The sequence below is a fragment of the Hyperolius riggenbachi genome, chromosome 4 (assembly GCF_040937935.1).
Source record: "Hyperolius riggenbachi isolate aHypRig1 chromosome 4, aHypRig1.pri, whole genome shotgun sequence".
NCBI lineage: Eukaryota > Metazoa > Chordata > Amphibia > Anura > Hyperoliidae > Hyperolius > Hyperolius riggenbachi.
This window is the reverse complement of record NC_090649.1, coordinates 127,086,337-127,106,090: the sequence shown is the minus strand read 5'-3', so window position 1 is coordinate 127,106,090 and position 19,754 is coordinate 127,086,337. Positions and strand designations below refer to the sequence as shown.

Below are 19,754 nucleotides of genomic sequence, written 5' to 3'. Positions count from 1 at the left end.
TTAACCTTAACCCTTAATGTCCCCCTAATCTCCCCCCTTCCCCCTCCTTAACCCCTAAACTTAACCTTTAACATCCCTCCTCCTTAACCTGCCCTTAACCTCCCCTCTTAACCTTAACTCCTAACCCTTAACCCCTAACCGTAACCTCCACCTCCTTAACACCAAACATTAACCTTAACCATCACCTCCCCCCTCAACTTCTAACCTTAACCTCCCCCCTCCTTAACTCCTAACCTTAACCTCCTCCTCCTTAACTCCTAACCTTAACCCTTCACCTCCCCCTCAATTCCTAACCTTAACCCTTAAACTCCCCCCTCCTTAACCCATAACCTTAACTTCCCCCTCATTAACCCCTAACCTTAACCCTAACCTTTCACCTCCCCCCTCAACTCCTAACCTTAACCTCCCCTCTCCTTAACTCGTAACCTTAATCCTAACCCTTAACCTCCCCCTCCTTAACCTCCTTGTCCTCCTCCTTAATGCCTTTACCTTAACCCTAACCCTTAAGCCTCCTCCTTAACTCCTAACCCTTAACTCCCCCCCCCCCTTTACTCCTAACCTTATCCTCTCTACCCCCTCCTTAACCCTAACCCTTAATACCACCTCCTTAACTCCTAACCTTTATCCTAATCCCACCTCCTCCAAGGTTATGGAGGGGGAGGGTTAAGGTTAGGAGTTAAGGAGGGGGTTAAGGTTGGAGGTTAATGAGGGGGAGTTGCTTAAGGGTTAATGTTAGGGGTTAAGGAGGGTTAGGGTTAAGGTTGGGAGTTGAGGTTAGGAGTTAAAGAGGGGGGAGAGGTTAAGGTTAGGGGTTAAGGAGGGGGAGGGTTAAGGTTAAGAGTTAAGGAGGGGGTTAAGGTTAGGGGTTAATGAGGGGGAGTTGCTTAAGGGTTAATGTTAGGGGTTAAGGAGGGTTAGGGTTAAGGTTGGGAGTTGAGGTTAGGAGTTAGAGGGGGGAGAGGTTAAGGTTAGGGGTTAAGGAGGGGGAGGGTTAGGGTTAAGGTTGGGAGTTGAGGAGGGTATTAAGGTTAGGAGTTAAAGAGGGGCGGAGAGGTTAAGGTTAGGGGTTAAGGAGGGGGGCGGTTAAGGCTAAAGTTAGGAGTTAAGGGGGGAGGTTAAGGAGGAGGGAGGTTAAGGAGGGGAAGAGGGGTGGTTAAAGTAAAGATTTAAGGAGGCGGGATTAAGGGTTAGGGTTAAGATTAGGAGTTAAGGATGGTGGAGGTGAAGGGTTTGGGTTCACCACTTGAGGACCAGTGGTTTATACCCCCTAGTGACTAGGCCATTTTTTACAATTCATCACTTTGCCAATTTAACAATTAATTTCTTGGTCATACAACTTAGCACCCAAATGAATTTTACCTCCTTTTCTTGCCACTAATAGAGCTTTCTTTTGATGGTCTCTGATTACTGGTGTGATTTTTTTTTTTTTGTATTACCGGTAATTACAATTGAATATTTTTTTTAAATAAAAATACCTATTCCTTTTACTTTACCCTTCCCCCCTAAATTGGCCCCAGACAGCGATCCATACACTACACTACACATACACAGGCATCAACCTAGGTATGTGGTTAGATTGGGAGCCGTTAGGAGGAACAGTTAAGTGACAGGGTTGTCCCCTGTACAGCACTGTGCTAGATTGCAGCACTGTACACGTTTATTAGTTGTTGTTTTTTTCTTTATTTAACCCTGCCAGCTCTGATTGCGGCTGGCAGGCTGATGATGGATCCCCGCCGTGTTTACTGGCAGGGAACAGGGGAGCGCTCGGTTCCTGCTAACTCCGCCCACCACACTTGACGCCAGTAGGCGTTAGGCAGTCCCCAGAGAGCCATGCTCCCACAGCCCATCGGCGTCGGGAGCTGGTTAAGGTTACGGGTTAAGGAGGGGGGTTAAAGGAAACCAGAGACGAGTTAAGTTAAAAGTTTAATACATACCTGTGGCTCCCTCCAGCCCCATCCTCACGGATTGCTCCCATGCCGCCGTCCTTAGTCTTCTCCAGCTCCAGTACCGGGTCCCATAACTTCGGCCAGTCTGAGCAAGCGCAATGCCCTCTCTCCGTCTCTCTCCGACGGAGAATAGTACTGCGTAGACGCAGAATTTCTAGCTGCCAGAGAGAGATGGAGGGAGCGCTTGCTCAGACTGGCCGCGGAGGATTATGGGCGATGCGTGCGGATGGGGCTGGAGGAAGCCCCAGGTATGTATAAAACCTTTAACTTAACTCGTCTCAGGTACACTTTAAAGGTTACTAATTTTACTAAACAATTTAAAAAAATGTTTCCTGTGTTTTTAGTTATGTACAGTAATTTATTAAGTAAGTAAATGTGTCCATTTTGCACCTGATAGTCACAACTGAAAGAGATTATTGGCAGTAATCTCAGACATTGATGCTGCAGGGATTGAAACATTTTGTGTACACTTGCTGATGCTGAAGGGATTGAAATAATGTAACTTTTCCTTAACTGCCTGGACGGCATAAAGCATCTAGCGAAAAATCGTTCGAGCGATCAGAAATTCTGATTGGATTGGTTGTAAATAATCTCCATTGGTGTACACAATCGATTATGAACGAGAAAAAAATGTCGCCCGAATGAATTTTTGTCGAACGAAAATTTGGATTTTCTTGGTCGTGATAGATAGGAAGCAATGATTGGTTAGTTGATGGTGTAGTGAACAATTTTTCGTCCGATCAGAATTTCTGATTGCTCGAACGATTTTTTCGCTAGAAATTGGACCGTTAGTGGCCACCTTAAGTTTTCAAATTGAATGGTGGCTGTTAATGTCTTGATGTGTAGACCAAAGCAATTTTCCCAGTTTTCAATAATTTTTCTTTATAAGGTGGGAAAAACTGAACACCTGTGTGCTACATTGGTCACATTTTTTTTCAAATGTTACAATCAATCGGAAAAAATGATTGCAATTCTTGAACTGAAAAGAAATGTAAAAGTAAAACATTGTATAGTGTGTGGCCACTTTGGTGACAAGGAAAGGTTAGTGCGAGTGGAGACAGGAAAAGCAATGTAATAATGTATGGCAGTTCCAGAGGTATGACATACACTTCTATCTCATCACTGAACTGTCATAATGATCGGCATGAGATAAAGCGCAGCGAGTGAACCCAACACATAAACAGTGGGTGTAGCGGAGCACCAGCGTGCTTGGTACCGAGGGGCGGAGCACTTTTCCCGGCTCCTAGAATGTGGGCGAGGCCGCTCCAGCTTGTTGCTAAGAGCCAGGTAGATAAGGTCACGCACTGTTGCTAGGGTCACGTTGTCGGTGGGCTGAGACACATCTAGGCGTGTATGTCTTGGGCGTGACCAGCGGCGACAGGTGCATTAGTGGGCGGAGCGTAGTGGAGTTGGGCGGGGCGGCGGTGGTGAAGTGGCTCTTGCCGTCTCCCCTCTGTCGCTGTCACCTGTCTCTTCCCTTTCCGCCGGAACAGAGATGGTAAGGAGAGGCTTTGGGGGTACCTGTCACTGAGCTGTCACTGGGGGCACGCGGGTGGTGGAGGGAGGGCGGCTGTGATTGGTGGACAGGCGTACAGGGGGGAATGATCAGACTGGGGATCTGATGGATAAGTGGTAACCTGCGCTTTCTCTATTCAGCTCCACTGAGCTGAGGACTTGCATTCTCCCACCTGTGTGCCTGACTATAGGCATGCTCCATGCTAGCAGAGGCTGCACCTTGTGTGCCATTCAGGCCAGCTCGTACCTTTTTAGTGGCTGTCACAGCCCTCTGCCAGACTGACTATAGGGAAGCTTCAGCGAGGCTGCTGGAAGGTTACAATAGGACAGTGTTCTCTGCCTGTTTTCACTATAAAATAGGATTTACCATAATAGTGCTGCTGTGGCAGTTTTTGCATTTTCAATACTGTAAGGGCTGGTTCACACTAAGGCTCCCTGCACACTGCAAATCTGTTTTGCATTTCCGATTCCGATTTTCAATTCCGATTTTCCCTGAATGCAATCAATAGAAAAACAGAGGAAAAACCGCAGCATGCAGTAACGATTAAAAATTTGAATTGGATGTAAAAACCGATTAAAAATCGGAATTGGAAACACATGCGGTGTGCAGGGAGCCTAAGGGCGTGTTTGCCCTTTTTTCAAGTGCAGGCGATTTTCAAAATCGCCCTAAAAACGCTTGTGCAATGACTCCCTATCAGAGAGTTCACATCTGTGCAGTTTGTTTCCGTTCTGCTCAGCAAAGTGATGCCTGTACAATTTTTGAGGCGATTTTGCCTCAATGGAAGGTATAGGAAAAACACAAACGCTCACAAGATTGCTTTGTGCAGCGATTGCGTTTTTAAGAATAAATACATTATATTTATTTTTTTCCAGGTCAAAGAGTTCACTTCCCGAATTTAAAAACTGCACTGGAAAAGCGCTTAAAAAAGTGCGTTTATCAAAAATGCAGCGCGCAGTGGATTGGGAGGGGGATAAAACCCCTGCCGCACAAACTTGCAAACCGTTTGCGATTTTAGATGTGAACGAGGCCTAATTGAATGCACCCAAAGGACTATAGCTTTTCAAATTCCTGCGCTGTGATGTCAATAATTAGAATGTTCGCTCTTGTCGCATGGTTTAGTGAAGGGGATATTGGCTACCTTTAGCACTGCCTTCCACTAAACTCCCAGCTGTTGTATACTGGCTAAGCCTAAGCTTACTATACTGTCTAAAGCTGGCCACTAATGGGCCAATTTCTAGTGAAAAATCATTAGAGCGATCAGAAATTCTGATCGGATGAAAAATCGTTCACTACGCCATCAACTAACCAATCATTGCTTCCTATCTATCACGACCACCAAGAAAATCCAAATTTTCGTTCGACGAAAATTCGGGCGACATTTTTTTCACTCGTTCATAATCGATTGTGTCCACCAATGGAGATTATTTACAACTAATCCGATCAGAATTTCTGATTGCTCGAACGATTTTTCTCTAGAAATTGGACCGTTAGTGGCCAGCTTAAGTGATTGACAAAGCCTCAAGCTATGGACAAATGACAGATTTTGCCGTATCGGATGACAATGGTGTAAGAAAAAATAAAGTCACTGATATCGGGCATTTTTCCTGATCCATCTGGCGGAACAACTCAGACAATTGTAGATATTGTGCAGCCGGCCCCATGTGTACAATCTCAGTTAAATGACCTTTGTTCTATAGAATTTGCGCATGTTGTGCATAATGTCACTTCCCCTTATGCATCCAGTCAGAGCAGGATCATCCACCAGGCAATCTAGGCAGGTGATTGGGGTCTAGTAAATGTCAAGGGGCCCACCTGCCACCTTCTCTGACCCCTCTCTACTTCAGCTTACCAAAAGGACCACAATGGGGCTCCAAATCTACTACCTTGCCTAGGGCCCCATTACATATTAATCCATCTCTGCATGCAGTATTTGAATGAGTTGGTCGTTTGCAATATTGGTGTGCAGACAACGCCATTGCAAAGCCTCCTTGTTTTGTGTGTGTCGCTGTTAAAGTAGTTTCAGTGATGAGGCCCTGAGAAGCCATTTTCTGCTAGGAAAGTGTTTTATAGTTGGGATTTCTTATCAGCGAGGGTCACACTGTAGTCACTTCCTGTCTGAGTCAGGACTGAATCAACCACTTGCATACCTGATATTTAACTATTTCAGGCAGAGAAAGGGAAAAAAAGGAACACGGCATAGTTATTTGTGTGCAAGGCACTGTACATACCCATGTCTATCTCGTCATGTCACATGTCACCTCGGGTATCCTTTAACTACAAGCCCAAAGATGGTGGTATCCTCAGCAAAATGTGATGACCTTGACAGAGTTTGCCATGGATATGAGTTATTTGTGTAGAGGGAGAACAGGATTGGTGACAAGACGCAGCCTTGTGGGGTTTCAGTATTGGTGATCCTTGGTGGAGAGGAGATGTCACCCAGCTTGATCGCTTGGGACCTATTGGTGAGGAGTCTGTGATCCATAGGCGAAGGGTGGGATGGACATCAAGTTCTGCAAGTTTGTCTTGTAGTGGGCGAGGGTGGAGGGAAAAAACTAAAGTCCAGAAGGAGGATTCCAGTGTACAAGTCTAATCTATCGAGATGGTCAGTGACGAGTTCCAGGCAGATATCGATGATGTCAGTGGACCGGTTTGCTCTATGCTCGGTATCTCACTGCCCATCTCTAGTAACAACTGTTATTCCAACTCTATTGTTGGAAATACAACAGCCATGAAATACTGGTGTCAGAATGTCTAGAGGTTTGCATGAGATGAGGTAACAGCTGAGACACTGAAGAAACCCTGATGACCTCATTATTTAGCTCATTATAAGTCAAAAGGGACACTTAACTATGCTGACCATAACATGTGGCTGTCTCATTTTTCGCCTGCAGATTTAAACTGATACTCCACCAGCTGAAAAAATAATCAGTCCCTCCAGTTCATCTCTATACATTGCTAGGATTCATAGCAGACATTATTACAAAACTGCGTAGCTTTCTCCAAGTATATGATCACCCAATAGGGATGGTCAGTGAGATGCTGATCATTGATGTTAAGTTTGAATTCAAAATATTGAATTCAGAACACTGTAATACTGCAGTACAGGAGACTGCAGGACCATTTTAGTACCAAACAAGTGGACAGGGTCAAGAGGTGACAGCAATAGCAGACTGAGCTTCAATGACCAATGGTTCCATGGCAGGAGCGATAAGGACGATGGGGTGGAGCCTAGAAGTATACATTATTTGGGCAGGTAACTATTTTAATGTAAGCACTCCCCACCTTCCTCCCTCTGGTCTATGTCAGTGACAATACTGTGGACCTATAGGTGGAACAGGCCAAATGTAACCTATTCCAGAGCTGTGTTTCCTCTCTACAGCTAGTACCGTGGGCTTTCTGCACTTGTCTTCTGTTGATTAGTTCAAGTGACACTGAAGATAGTGAAATGACAGTCTTTGCCTGTTGTCAGGAATCATGAAAAGTTAATCCATGCTTAGGTGTTTAATTTGTCACTGGAGCTCACATGTCCGTTATGGCATAGCTGCATGTTGTTCCTTAGTGTGTTATGCACTTGGATACGTTTTATTCTCTTGTGGGCACCTTCCCTATTTTCTTGGTGATCACACACTCCAAAAATAACTCATAAATAAGACATGCTTCCCTTCACATAAAGCGGTTGGAGGGTTTTCTGGTCCATTTAGCACAGCACAGAAGCTAGTGATGGCCAAAAACAACACCTTTCCAGTGAATAAACTCAGACCTTACACCACTGCTAAGCTCATTTACACTTGGCTCTGGACACTTATCTCTGTTAAATAATTCTCAGTTTAAGGCTGGTTTCACACCAGGACGTTGCGTTTTAGGGGATGTTATGGTCGCATAACGTGCCCCTAACGCAACACCTGGTGCTCTCTAAGGTGGACGTCAGAGTGAGCCGCGTTGTGCAGCTCACTCTGGCGTCCGTGATGCGTACTCTTGGACGCATGCGGCATCACGTGGTCCCGCCCGGCCAATCGCCGCACAGAGCGGCCGCTCCAGGAAGTAAACACTGCATGTCACTGAGTGCAGTGAATATTAATTACCATGTGCTTGGCCGCTCTCTGCTCCTCCCCAACATTACTGCGCATGTCCAAGCAGTCTAACGCGGCTCTGCCGCTTACAAAGTACTGCATGCAGTACGTTGTGTAATGGCGCAGCGTTACTGTGTAACGCAACGTGGGCACTGTGAACGGCCCATTGATTTTTCATTGCTGTGCGGTGGGGTGCGTTACAGGCTGCTCTAACGTGTGCCTGTAACGTCCCACTGTGAAACCAGCCTAAAGCAGAACCAAAATCAAATGAAAAAGGCAATCCCAGGAAATAGCTAAGTCACCATGGTAAGAATGTTTACAGCTTGTCTCTCAAGCCTTGTACACACCCTAGATCGCACATACAAGATTCTGAGCTATGGGCCAAATCTGGCCTGCAGAGGCATCAAATTTACCACTCAAGTGGTTTCCCCACTTTGCATTACGTTTGGCCCACTCTAGACCACCAGGGAAACTATATTAGTGGTAAAGCCCTAGATTACCAGGGAAGACATAAGTGGGAGGGAGGAGGAAGCACTAGGTTAGCGCTGACTAGTTCAGCACTGCCATACGTCTCTTCCTCTTCAGCTCTTGTCTAAATATGAAAAAATGTGCAGTGTCTGCAAAAAGGTACCATACCGTTCTTCCTTCCTGCCATGTACAGAAAAGCTGTAGAGGATGGATACCAGCTATTGCTTGACTGACATAGGTTGGCAGATCTGATACATTGTTTTATGTGCAGCAAAATAGCCATGTGTAGTGGAAGGGGGCTAGTGTACACTTGAGAAGTAGGTATTGTTGTTGGTAACACCATTCTAAAATCTCGTTCACACAATGGATAAACTGCGGAGTTGAGTATAATTACTATTATTGTTTTATTTTTCCATGGGACACCATGGTTTGAATCCTAGCTGTAGGTAGTACCTAACTGGTAGGGAGTCCTTGAACAAGACTCCCTGCTCCAGATTGATCTACTGATTGTTCTAAGTGGCAGCAGCTCTCCAGCACTTTGAGTCCATCAGGAGAAAGGGGCTATACAGATGTTAGCATTTCATTTTGTTAAGTTTTATAGCGGGCTTTGTTGGAGCGCTTGCACGGCTTTGGTTTAGTGTTGCACAGTAATGTAGGAGTTTATTAGTGTAAACCTGTTGTGTTTCTCCTCTGGCTGACTTTGCTGCCTAGGTCAGCCTGTCATTGGCAGGATTATGTTTAGAAGTGTTTGTATTTAAATACTGGCGATAATATCATGTTAGTACATGACACATGCCAATTGAAGCTTTTAGTTGTGTGATAAATTTAACTTTTACACAAAAACATTTACGGTAACATCAAGCACTTTCCATCTGTTTATGTTTTGGCCAATTTTACATTGTACTACCGGCCATTAAAGAGCACCTAAAGTAAAAAAGACACTGCTATGCTGGACTCTATCCTAATTTCCAACAATCTTGAGAAAGACACCCGCAGGTGTCGAAACATGTCGATTTTTGATTGAGTGGGGCGCCCCTTTAATCAATTGGAATCTTGCTGCCTGGGATCCTGAAACTATAGCTTCTTGCCATAGCGGTGTGTGGAGAACTTTATGTGGAGAAGAGCTACATTGTGTGCGACACAGGCAGCTGGAACGCAGGACTATAGGAAGTGGAAGCAACTGGGACGCACGGAGGTGACGTCAGACACCTCAACCAGCCGACACGCGGAAGCTCGCAATACGGCTGCTTACACTACGAGCAGCGTGAGTCAGTAGCCGCTGCAACACAGAAACGGACCCCCGTGTGGACATATTCCGGTCGTGAGGGACTGGTTCTTTCTGGGGATACGTGAGTAATCGGCTAACTAGTTGTAAAGAGCTTCCAAGCATAGGAACTGCGCCCTTAAAAGTTCTGGTGTGAGGTCTGACTCTGTGGAAAGGACTCCATCCTGACATAGAGGTGATACTGTCACGGATATACGAGGGGACAAGGTCCCTATACATGTGGAGGAAAATCTTTTGAGTACCGGTTCATTGGAACGAGTTTTTTATTGCTTTTTATATCCTGGAAATTGTAATCGTTTTCATATATACATATGTGCATATATTTTTATAATTTTTATAGGTATATATATATATTTTTTTCACATTTTTTCTAAATCCCCAAAGGGTCATCAGAGGGTTTGGTATGAATATGGATGTGATAGATTGAATGAATGTATGGAGCATCGCTATTCATCCCCTTTGTGGTGTGCGCTCTTGATTGCGTGAAGATATAGATATTGGCAGATTTATGTGGTTGTATGTACGTGCATATATATATACTTTTTATATATCCTTTTAAATTTGGTTCCAATCAGGAATAAAATAAAGTAAAAGAAAAAAGAAAAAATTATTTAACCCTATATCTTGCGCTCCTCTATTTGTATTTTGATCTGATTTTCTTTTTGTGGGGGTAGGAGGTACTCCCACAATCTGAGGCAGCAGCAGGAAGTAATCTCTATCTCTCTTTTTGAGATTTGCATACATTTTTTGTTAATATACAGCGCCCCTTAGATTTTCTTTCTCTATCCTAATGATCGGATATGGTCGGAAATGTCCATTTCCAATTCCACAGAAATTTTCACCAATGTCAATTTCCAGTTGGCATTTTTTTTCAATTTCTGAGGAGTAATTTTTATTTGTCACTTTTTTTGCATCAAACAATTAAAAAAAATGACAAAATCGGAAAACCGATTTTCGTGATTGATCTAAAATTAACACAGTAATTTTTTTTTTCTTTTTTGAGCAGAAAAATTCTGCATTCTCTGGTTGGTCCAAAGCTTCCAATCATCTGTGATTTGACTAAAATTACTGAGTTGCGGTGAGTTCTGTGGAATTCTGATCTCCGAATCCTGATCGGAAATTTCCAGTCAGAAACATCGGCAGAGGCTCTGGCCTTCCCCACCTACATTGCCACGGGACGCCCCCAGTTCAGCAGCCTAATTATATATACACTCACTCACTCACTCACTCACTCACTCACTCACTCACTCACTCACTCACTCACTCCTGGTCAAGACAATCTACTGAACTCCAAAATGAATGTCAGAATGGGAAAGAGAGGTGATTTAAGCAATTTTGAGCGTGGCATGGTTGTTGGTGTCTGATGGGCCGGTCTGAGTATTTCACAATCTGCTCAGTTACTGGGATTTTCACGCACAACCATATCTAGGGTTTACAAAAAATGGTGTGAAAAGGGAAAAACATCCAGTATGCGGCAGTCCTGTGGGCGAAAATGCCTTGTTGATGCTAGAGGTCAGAGGAGAATGGGCCGACTGATTCAAGGTGATAGAAGAGCAACGTTGACTGAAATAACCACTCGTTACAACAGAGGTATGCAGCAAAGCATTTGTGAAGCCACAACACGCACAACCTTGAGGCGGATGGGCTACAACAGCAGAAGACCCCACCGGGTACCACTCATCTACACTACAAATAGGAAAAAAAGGCTACAGTTTGCACAAGCTCACCAAAATTGGACAGTTGAAGACTGGAAAAATGTTGCCTGGTCTGATGAGTCCTCGGTAGAGTCAGAATTTGGTGTAAACAGAATGAGAACATGGATCCATCATGCCTTGTTACCACTGTGCAGGCTGGTGGTGGTGTAATGGTGTGGGGGATGTTTTCTTGACACACTTTAGGCCCCTTGGTGCCAACTGGGCATCGTTTTATATGCCACGGGCTACCTGAGCATTGTTTCTGACCATGTCTATCCCTTCATGACCACCATGTACTCATCCTCTGATGGCTACTTCCAGCAGGATAATGCACCATGTCACACAGCTCGAATCATTTCAAATTGGTTTCTTGAACATGACAATGAGTTCACTGTACTAAAATGGCCCTCACAGTCCCCAGATCTCAACCCAATAGAGCATCTTTGGAATAGGCGCATTGTGCCCTGGATGTGCATCCCACAAATCTCCATCAACTGCAAGATGCTATCCTATTAATATGGGCCAACATTTCTAAAGAATGTTTTCAGCACCTTGGTGAATCAATGCCACATAGAATTAAGGCAGTTCTGAAGGCGAAAGGGGGTCAAACACTGTATTAGTATGGTGTCCCTAGTAATCCTTTAGGCGTGTGTGTGTGTGTGTGTGTGTATATACATATACATATACATATACATATACATTCTATCTCAATTTTTTTTTTTCTGTATCCTTGATTGCAGAACACCATCCACATCCGTCACTTCAGTCACTGTGCTGTGACTCGGCAGTAGAGAACATGAAATATTAATACGATATTGATTTGAGGTAGCAGGGATGTTTCTTCTAAAACTTTCCTGGGGGAAAAAAATCCTTATGTTTAAAAGACAGCATCACCAGCAGCACTGGACTCTGCAGTACCTACCAGAGATCACCACAGCTGTTGCCTGGAGGGCACAGCTCGGCATGGCCAGAAATCACTGCGTGGATCGCTGTTGCCTGGAGTACACAGCTCTGCATGGCCAGAAATCATTGTGTGAATTCCTGATGTGCCATCACAAGCAAGAGATTTTTCCCAATTGTGTTGTCACTGCTTAGTACTGCAATGACCAATCGAGTTATGACTGTTATAATGCAAGGCACAGTACCCTAGGTTTCTTGGAAACAGGCCCATGCGGACTGTGCGATTGCATTGAGTGCCATGCGAAGAGGCCAGTGGAGGGGGCACAGCAGCGGGGGAGAGCGGGCAGGTATAGCGCTACATCTCACCTTCAATCTCCTTCCTCCCAGGCATCTGTTTATAATAATCCGAACATTTGTATAGCGATATTCTCCTGTCGGACTCAAAGCGCTCAAGAGCTGCAGCCATTGGGACGCGCTCAAGAGGCCACCCTGCAATATTAGGGAGTCTTGCCTTGAACTCCTTACTGAATAGGTACTGACCCTAGCCAGGATTCGAAACCTGGTCTCCCATGTCAAAGGCAGTGCCCTTAACCAGTACTCTATTCAGCCACTTTTAGCCTAGAGACTGCCCTGCACAAGAATAAACTGTATTTTTTTTAAAGAGGATCTGTAAAGAACAAAAATACCTCTTGGAGGTACTCGCCTCGGGAGGGGGAAGCATCTGGATCCTATCGAGGCTTCCCCTGTCCCACGGCGGCAGCGATAGAGCTCCCCGAACAGCGGGATGTAAATATTTGCCTTCCCGGCTCCAGCGCAGGCGGACTAGCGGCTCTCCGCTCCAAAATATGCGGAAATAGCCGATCGCAGTCGGGTCTGCTCTACTGTGCAGGTGAAAGTCTCCTGTGCAGTAGAGCGGACCAGACTGCGATCGGGTATTTCCGCATATTTCCGAGCGGAGAGCCGCAACAGTGCCCCCACTGGAACGGAGAAAGGTAAATATTGCACAGCCTGACAAATTGCCGGCTGGGCATTCAGAGGGACTCTGCGAGACCACCGCGGGACACAGGAGGATGAGGAAGCCTCGATAGGATCCAGAGGTTTTCCCCTACCAAGGTGAGTACCCCGCAGGAGCACTTTTTTTTCTGTACAGAGTCTCTTAAATGTAATTGCTACTGTTATTTAACACAGTTTGAGGCCCTAATTAATGGAATACTATCGATTCACATATTTTTTTCAATTGACACAGGAATTGTTTGGGAAGTGCTGCTAAGTACTGGTGTATACATTTTAGTAGCAACTTCTTTGTTTACTGTTAGCAAAATACATTAAAAGTTTACTGACGCCAAAACTGACGGGAGACTGAGCCATGAGGAGAGGGGAAATTCCCCTCACACTTGATCAGTTAACTCTATGGCCCATATGCAATTCCAGTTTTCTCCTAGGAGATAATTTTTCATCTTCTATTTTAAATTTTCAACTGAAAAAGTACTGAGAAGTAAGTGCAAAAGTATTATCGAAATTATTTGGAGTATTTTCTTGCTTGCTGGTGGCTTAAAAGGCATTTTATTGACAAATTTAAAAATATCACCTAGGAGAAAACTCAGGTGAAAAAGTGAATTGCATATGGGCCTATGTGTAGCTCTGTGTGTGACAGAGAGAGACAGGACACAGGAGCAGCAGCTGTTGGGAGCTCTGTTTCTGACTGAAGTGTCTGAAGAGAGCAGAGGAAATGTAACTAATTGTCACAGCTTTTTCATATTGCTTTTGCTTTCAGAGTTTGATATGTTTGATATTTGCTTTCTGTAGTCTGATATGCAACTCTGGCTGTGCATTGAAGCATACACCCCTTCTGCAATTGATTTGTCCCAATATAGCTAAATCCTACCCACAATAAATTACAGCTTTTGCCTCTGATATTTAACATGAAAAGTAGGAAAATGTTTACACAGCTACTTAGACATTATTTGTACATTGTCTTTTTAGAACACTTGGGTATCGATAGTATTCCTTTAAGGCAAATGATTGTATTTCATAGACATTTAATCACAACAAAAAAAGTACATCTTAAATTGATATTGCATACAATTTTTTTTTTTTTTTTTTTTTTGTATAAAATGTTAAGGGGTGTTTTTTTTTTTTTTTTTTTTTTTTTTTTTTTTTTTTTTTTTTTCTTTGGTTTTTTTCCCTCCCCCCCCATCCACAAGCTGTTGGCAGTAGCAGGATCAAGTGTACATAGCATGCAGCCTGTCCACCTTCTTAGGGCTCATTCACACTAGAGGCGTTTTTATTTTGCGCTGGCGATTTTCAAAATTGCACTGAAAACGCGTGTGCAATGATTCTCTATGAGAGAGTTCACATCTGAGCGGTTCGTTTCCAATCCACTCAGCAAAGCGCTGCCTGTACCATTTTTGAGCCCTCAATGGAAGGTATAGGCAAAACGCTCACAAAACCGATTTGTGCAGCAATTGCGTTTTTTAGACTAAATACATTGTACTTCTGGGAGAGGGAAAAAAAAGCCTCTAAAAAAGCCCAACGTGGACGGACACGAGTGGAACGCAATGGGAACGAGGCCTCAAAGAGTATCCAAGGCAGATTGTATATAGATTATAGGACATAGAGGCATGTTCTCTGCCGAATGACATGCCTCTGTGTCCTTCTGGTGCGGCTGCCAGTCCCCCCTTGGCTCTTACCCTTACACGACCCACGCAGTATAACATTATTGCTATGGCGGTACCTAGTTTCAGAGCTTGGTGCTAAACGCTGTGCGCCAAAACCACCTGCTTTGCTTTTGCATGTGTACGACATTGTTAAAATTATCCATCATTAAAACCTTCATGACAAAGCTATGTAGCAGATTGATTCTAAAGTTTCTAAAGATGTTTATGTTGTGTGTTCACAGCTTACACACATGCAAGTTCAATTGGCCAAGGATGGGCCAATTTTTCCACCTCCATGTAGAATGAGGCCCAATAGATTTTGAATGCTTTGAGCAGGTAAACTCTCATATTACATGGAAAATTGGCCAATCAAAATTAGCTGTGTGTATACACCCTTTCACCTTAAGGTTCGTATACACGTCCGATAGAGATAGTTCAAAACAGGGGCCCAAAGTCCAATGAGTACCTTTAGGATTTCACAGGCCATTTTGCAACATTTGGTTTCAAGACTACTCCTCACGGTTTAGAGCCCCTAAAATGCCAGGGCAGTATAGGAACCCTACAAATGACCCCATTTTAGAAAGAAGACACCCCAAGGTATTCCGTTAGGTGTATGGTGAGTTCATAGAAGATTTTATTTTTTGTCACAAGTTAGTGAAAATGACACTGTGAAAAAATCAATAAAAATAAATTTCCGCTAACTTTTGACAAAAAATAAAATCTTCTATGAACTCGTCATACACCTAACAGAATACCTTGGGGTGTCTTTTTTCTAAAAAGGGGTCACTTGTGGGGTTCCTATACTGCCCTGGCATTTTACGGGCCCAAAACCGTGAGTAGTCTGGAAACCAAATGTCTCAAAATGACTGTTCAGGGGTATAAGCATCTGCAAATTTTGATGACAGGTGGTCTATGAGGGGGCAAATTTTGTGGAACCGGTCATAAGCAGGGTGGCCTTTTAGATGACAGGTTGTTTTGGGCCTGATCTGATGGATAGGAGTGCTAGGGGGTGACAGGAGGTGATTGATGGGTGTCTCAGGGGGTGGTTAGAGGGGAAAATAGATGCAATCAATGCACTGGGGAGGTGATCGGAAGGGGGTCTGAGGGGGATCTGAGGGTTTGGCCGAGTGATCATGAGCCCACACGGGGCAAATTAGGGCCTGATCTGATGGGTAGGTGTGCTAGGGGGTGACAGGAGGTGATTGATGGGTGTCTCAAGGTGTGATTAGAGGGGGGAATAGATGCAAGCAATGCACTGGCGAGGTGAACAGGGCCGGGGTCTGAGGGTGTTCTGAGAGTGTGGGCGGGTGATTGGGTGCCCTAGGAGCAGATAGGGGTCTAATCTGATGGGTAGCAGTGGCAGGTGGTGACAGGGGGTGATTGATGGGTAATAAGTGGGTGTTTAGAGGAGAGAACAGATGTAAACAATGCACTTGAGAGGTAATCTGACGTCGGATCTGCGGGCGATCTGATGGTGTGGGTGAACAGATTGCCCGCAAGGGGCGGGTTAGGGGCTGATTGATGGGTGGCAGTGACAGGGCGTGATTGATGGGTGATTGACAGGTGATCAGTGGGTTATTACAGGGGGGATAGAGGCATACAGTACACAGGGTGGGGGGTCTGGGGAGAATCTGAGGGGTGGGGGGGTGATCAGGAGGGAGCAGGGGGCAGTTTAGGGCATAAAAAAAATAGCTTTGACAGGGAGTGATTGATGGGTGATTAGGGGGGTGATTGGGTGCAAACAGTGGTCTGGGGGGTGGGCAGGGGGGGTCTGAGGGGTGCTGTGGGCGATCATAGGGAAGGGGGGGAGATCAGTGTGCTTGGGTGCAGACTAGGGTGGCTGCAGCCTGCCCTGGTGGTCCCCCGGACACTGGGACCACCAGGGCAGGAGGCAGCCTGTATAATAGGCTTTGTATACATTACAAAGCCTATTATACATAGGGGCAGCGGCGATCGGGCAGCTAGTAACCCGCCGGCGCTTGCGAACGGCCGGCGGGATACACCGCGAGGGGGGCGGAGCCTATCGCCGGCGGCTGATCGCGTCACGAATGACGCGATCGCGGCACAGCCACGCTAGATGCTGCCACCGATGGGCGTATTGTGGTCGTTTAGGCCCAGCCCTTGCCGCCGCCCATCGGCTGGGGGCGGTCCTTAAGTGGTTAAGTCAAAAGTCGGATCTGCATGCTTCTTTAGGATCTATGATTAAATGATTTTGAGGCCGAGGATCAACAGGACAGCCGGACAATTTCCATTGTTTAGAAGGAAACACATATGGCAGCCTCCACATCCCTCTCACTTCAGTTGTACTTTCAGTACTCAATTGGCAGTATGACAGCAGACTCTGTTTAAAGTTAGACATGTTGCATGCTGTAGGCCTGACAGAATTTAAATTCCCAACCAAATGAACAGGAAACGCAAAGGGTTTCTATTGTTGAAAGTGGTGGCAGGTTTACTTTAGCTATGGTGTAGGAAAGTCTTGAAACTTTCTTTGTTTCCTGGTAGAGATACTGTATTTGGTTTAGCTGTTTGCCAATATTTTAACACAATAGGCTCTGATGGTTTGGCTAACACATGGTTTTCTAATAAATATTTATGTTTAATTTATTTTGCTAAGGTGTGACGGGGTTTTTCATGCAAGTTGTGTCACATTTTCTAAGCTTAGAGAAAGGGAAAGAGAAAATATTTTCTTCCTCTATTATGTTTACGTTTTACGCAAGAACCAGGATGAGATGGCTTCTAATCAAAGTTACCTTGAAGTGAACTTGAGGTGAGAGTGTTATGGAGGCTGCCATATTCATTTCCTTTCAAACAATACGAGTTGCCTGGCAGCCCTGCTGATCTTCTGGTCAGTAGGGTTTCAATTGCACACCTGAAACAAGCATGCAGCTGATCTTGTCAGATTTGTCATAGACCTGTCATAGTGTGCAGCAGAAACGGTTTACACATCCTCCGGGTGTCATCCTTTTCTATGATACGGGTCAGGTGACAACTCGCGGAGCTGTAAAAGGACATCGCACAACAACTGGGAGCTGCAGGAAGTGAAAAGGACGGCGCTCGTAGGATGCATAAGTAGCTTCTTCTGCACACCACCACTCAGTTAGTTGGGAACACCCCCGTTGTGTCCCGCCAGGCATGCAGGATGCCTGAGTACCAGTTAAAGGGACCCTGAGCAGTGATTACAAATACCTGGGGCTTCCTCTAGCCCACTGTAGCCTGCAAGGTCCCTCGCTGTCCTCTGGCTCCCCTCCGTGGTCCCGCTGGTGGCTCCGGCAGGAGTGTGACTTTGGCAAAAGTCGGGCATGCGCAGTACAGGAACCTGGCCGTCCTTCACCTGTGGCATCATCATGTGTTGCCGTAATGGTTGTGTGCGGCACTGTCTTTCTTGTACTGCTCATTCGCAGGACCCTTACGGCGACTCACATGATGACGCCACAGGTGATGGACAGCTGGGTCCCTGTACTGCGCATGTGCAACTTTTGCCAAAGTCACGCACGTACCGGAGCCACCAGCGGGACCACGGAGGGGAGCCAGAGGACACAGAGGGGCCTAGAAGGCTACGGTGGGCTGGAGGAAGACCCAGGCAAGTCCTGATTTTCATTCTTAATCATTACTCAGGGTCCCTTTAACCAGGATTCTACTGTAATAATAATGAACTCTGCCACCCAAATTATACACTGGGCATCACTATAACCGCAACTAACATTGTGGTCTATGGGGCACTCAAATTACCAGCTTGACAGGGGTGCCCAAATTGCCTGCTTCGCTCCCATTGTCCTCCCGACACAGGAAGGTCTGCGTTATATATGGAAATGACACCGTGTGGCAGGGCACTTTTTCTGTGCACTAAAAACTCCATATTTACACATTATTTTCCCCTGGGAAAAACGGCTCCTTTTTTCCTTTTTGTTAAGCATTCAGATTTGATGTAAATTAACATTTTCAATTGACTGAGAGCATTGTATTTACGGTAATAATAAGAATAGCCATGATTACATACAATTTCCTATTTATTTTTTATGTGCTTACTTGCTTAAAGTGTTCTGCAGTTATTTCCCTCAATTTCCCTTTTTTTAATGCACTGTCATTTTTTCTTTAGCAATCTCCTTTGAAAGTGAAGCTAACCATGCATTTTATGTGAAAATGCCTCATTTTCCTCAGTAGTGTTTCCTTTGTAAGCCTTCCGGGTCTGTGTGTGGGGCCTGTCCCCGTGATTCATAGCTTAGGTTGGAACGCTGAGCTCCTTTCATACTGTATTATTAAACTGTCGCCATATAAGATGGGAGTTCCTCATGTGTGAAGTTATGAAAGACTTAGAAATAATGACATTCTGCCTCACCTTAGCTTTTTCTAATAGTCTGGTTCTGCTGAGGCAGCAAGTGTGAACTGTAACCTTATTTCATCTATGCCGTCATATTTTCTAAGCGGGATGCTGAAGAACGGTTAGTGCACATCATATAACTCCTAATGGACCAAATGAGGCCCAGCAGAATGCAAATATTAGGTAGTCTAGTTATTGTTGGTGTAGTCTACGCATCTAGTAAACCAGAGTTCCCCCAACCCTGTCCTCAAGGCCCACCAACAGTGCATGTTTTGCAGAAAACCACAAACATGCACAGGTGAGGTAATTAGTGTCTCAGCAGAGCTGACTGCCTACCTTTGTGGATTTCCACAAAACATGCACTGTTGGTGGGCTTTGAGGACTGGGTTGGGGAACACTGTACAGTATATGGTGAAATGTAGATAACAGAGCTGTGGAGTCAGTCAGAAGAAATTTTTGGGTCTTTCGTAGGGATGATCAATGAGATGCAAATATTTAATTCAGAATGATATAAATATATGCAGCTTGGAAATGGACCAATCAAAAAATAAAACCTGGGTGGGACTTGATTGGTCCATTTTCAAGCTGCATATATTTGCATAAAATCTCGGAAATACTGGTATTTGCATCTCATTGAACATCCCTAGTCTTTGGAGCTGGCAAACATGTCCCAACTCAGGTATATTTAAATTCATGTCATAATAAAGTCATGTCAAAATAATTATCATAATAAAGTTCTTCCCTGCTGTAAGAATTAGGGCTTGTTCACACTATGAGCGCTTTGAACTTTTTGTTTAAGCACTAGCATTTTTTATTTTTTTTTTAAAGCGCCTGTGTAAATAATTCCAATGTGAGTGTTCTAGCATGAGCGTTGAGCTTTTTTTCCAATCACAAATGCGG

General features: G+C 44.8%; 1 protein-coding gene across 1 annotated transcript in view; it reads left to right on the top strand.

Annotated features, from left to right (window-relative positions):
- Positions 1-3,349: 3,349 nt before the first annotated feature.
- AP1S3 (adaptor related protein complex 1 subunit sigma 3) overlaps positions 3,350-19,754 on the top strand; it is a 55,407-nt gene continuing 39,002 nt past the window's right edge. Inside the window, exon 1 of the mRNA XM_068279192.1 lies at positions 3,350-3,444. Within this exon, the coding sequence (XP_068135293.1) occupies positions 3,442-3,444 (3 nt within the window). The 5' untranslated portion in view covers positions 3,350-3,441. The remainder of the gene's footprint in view (positions 3,445-19,754) is intronic.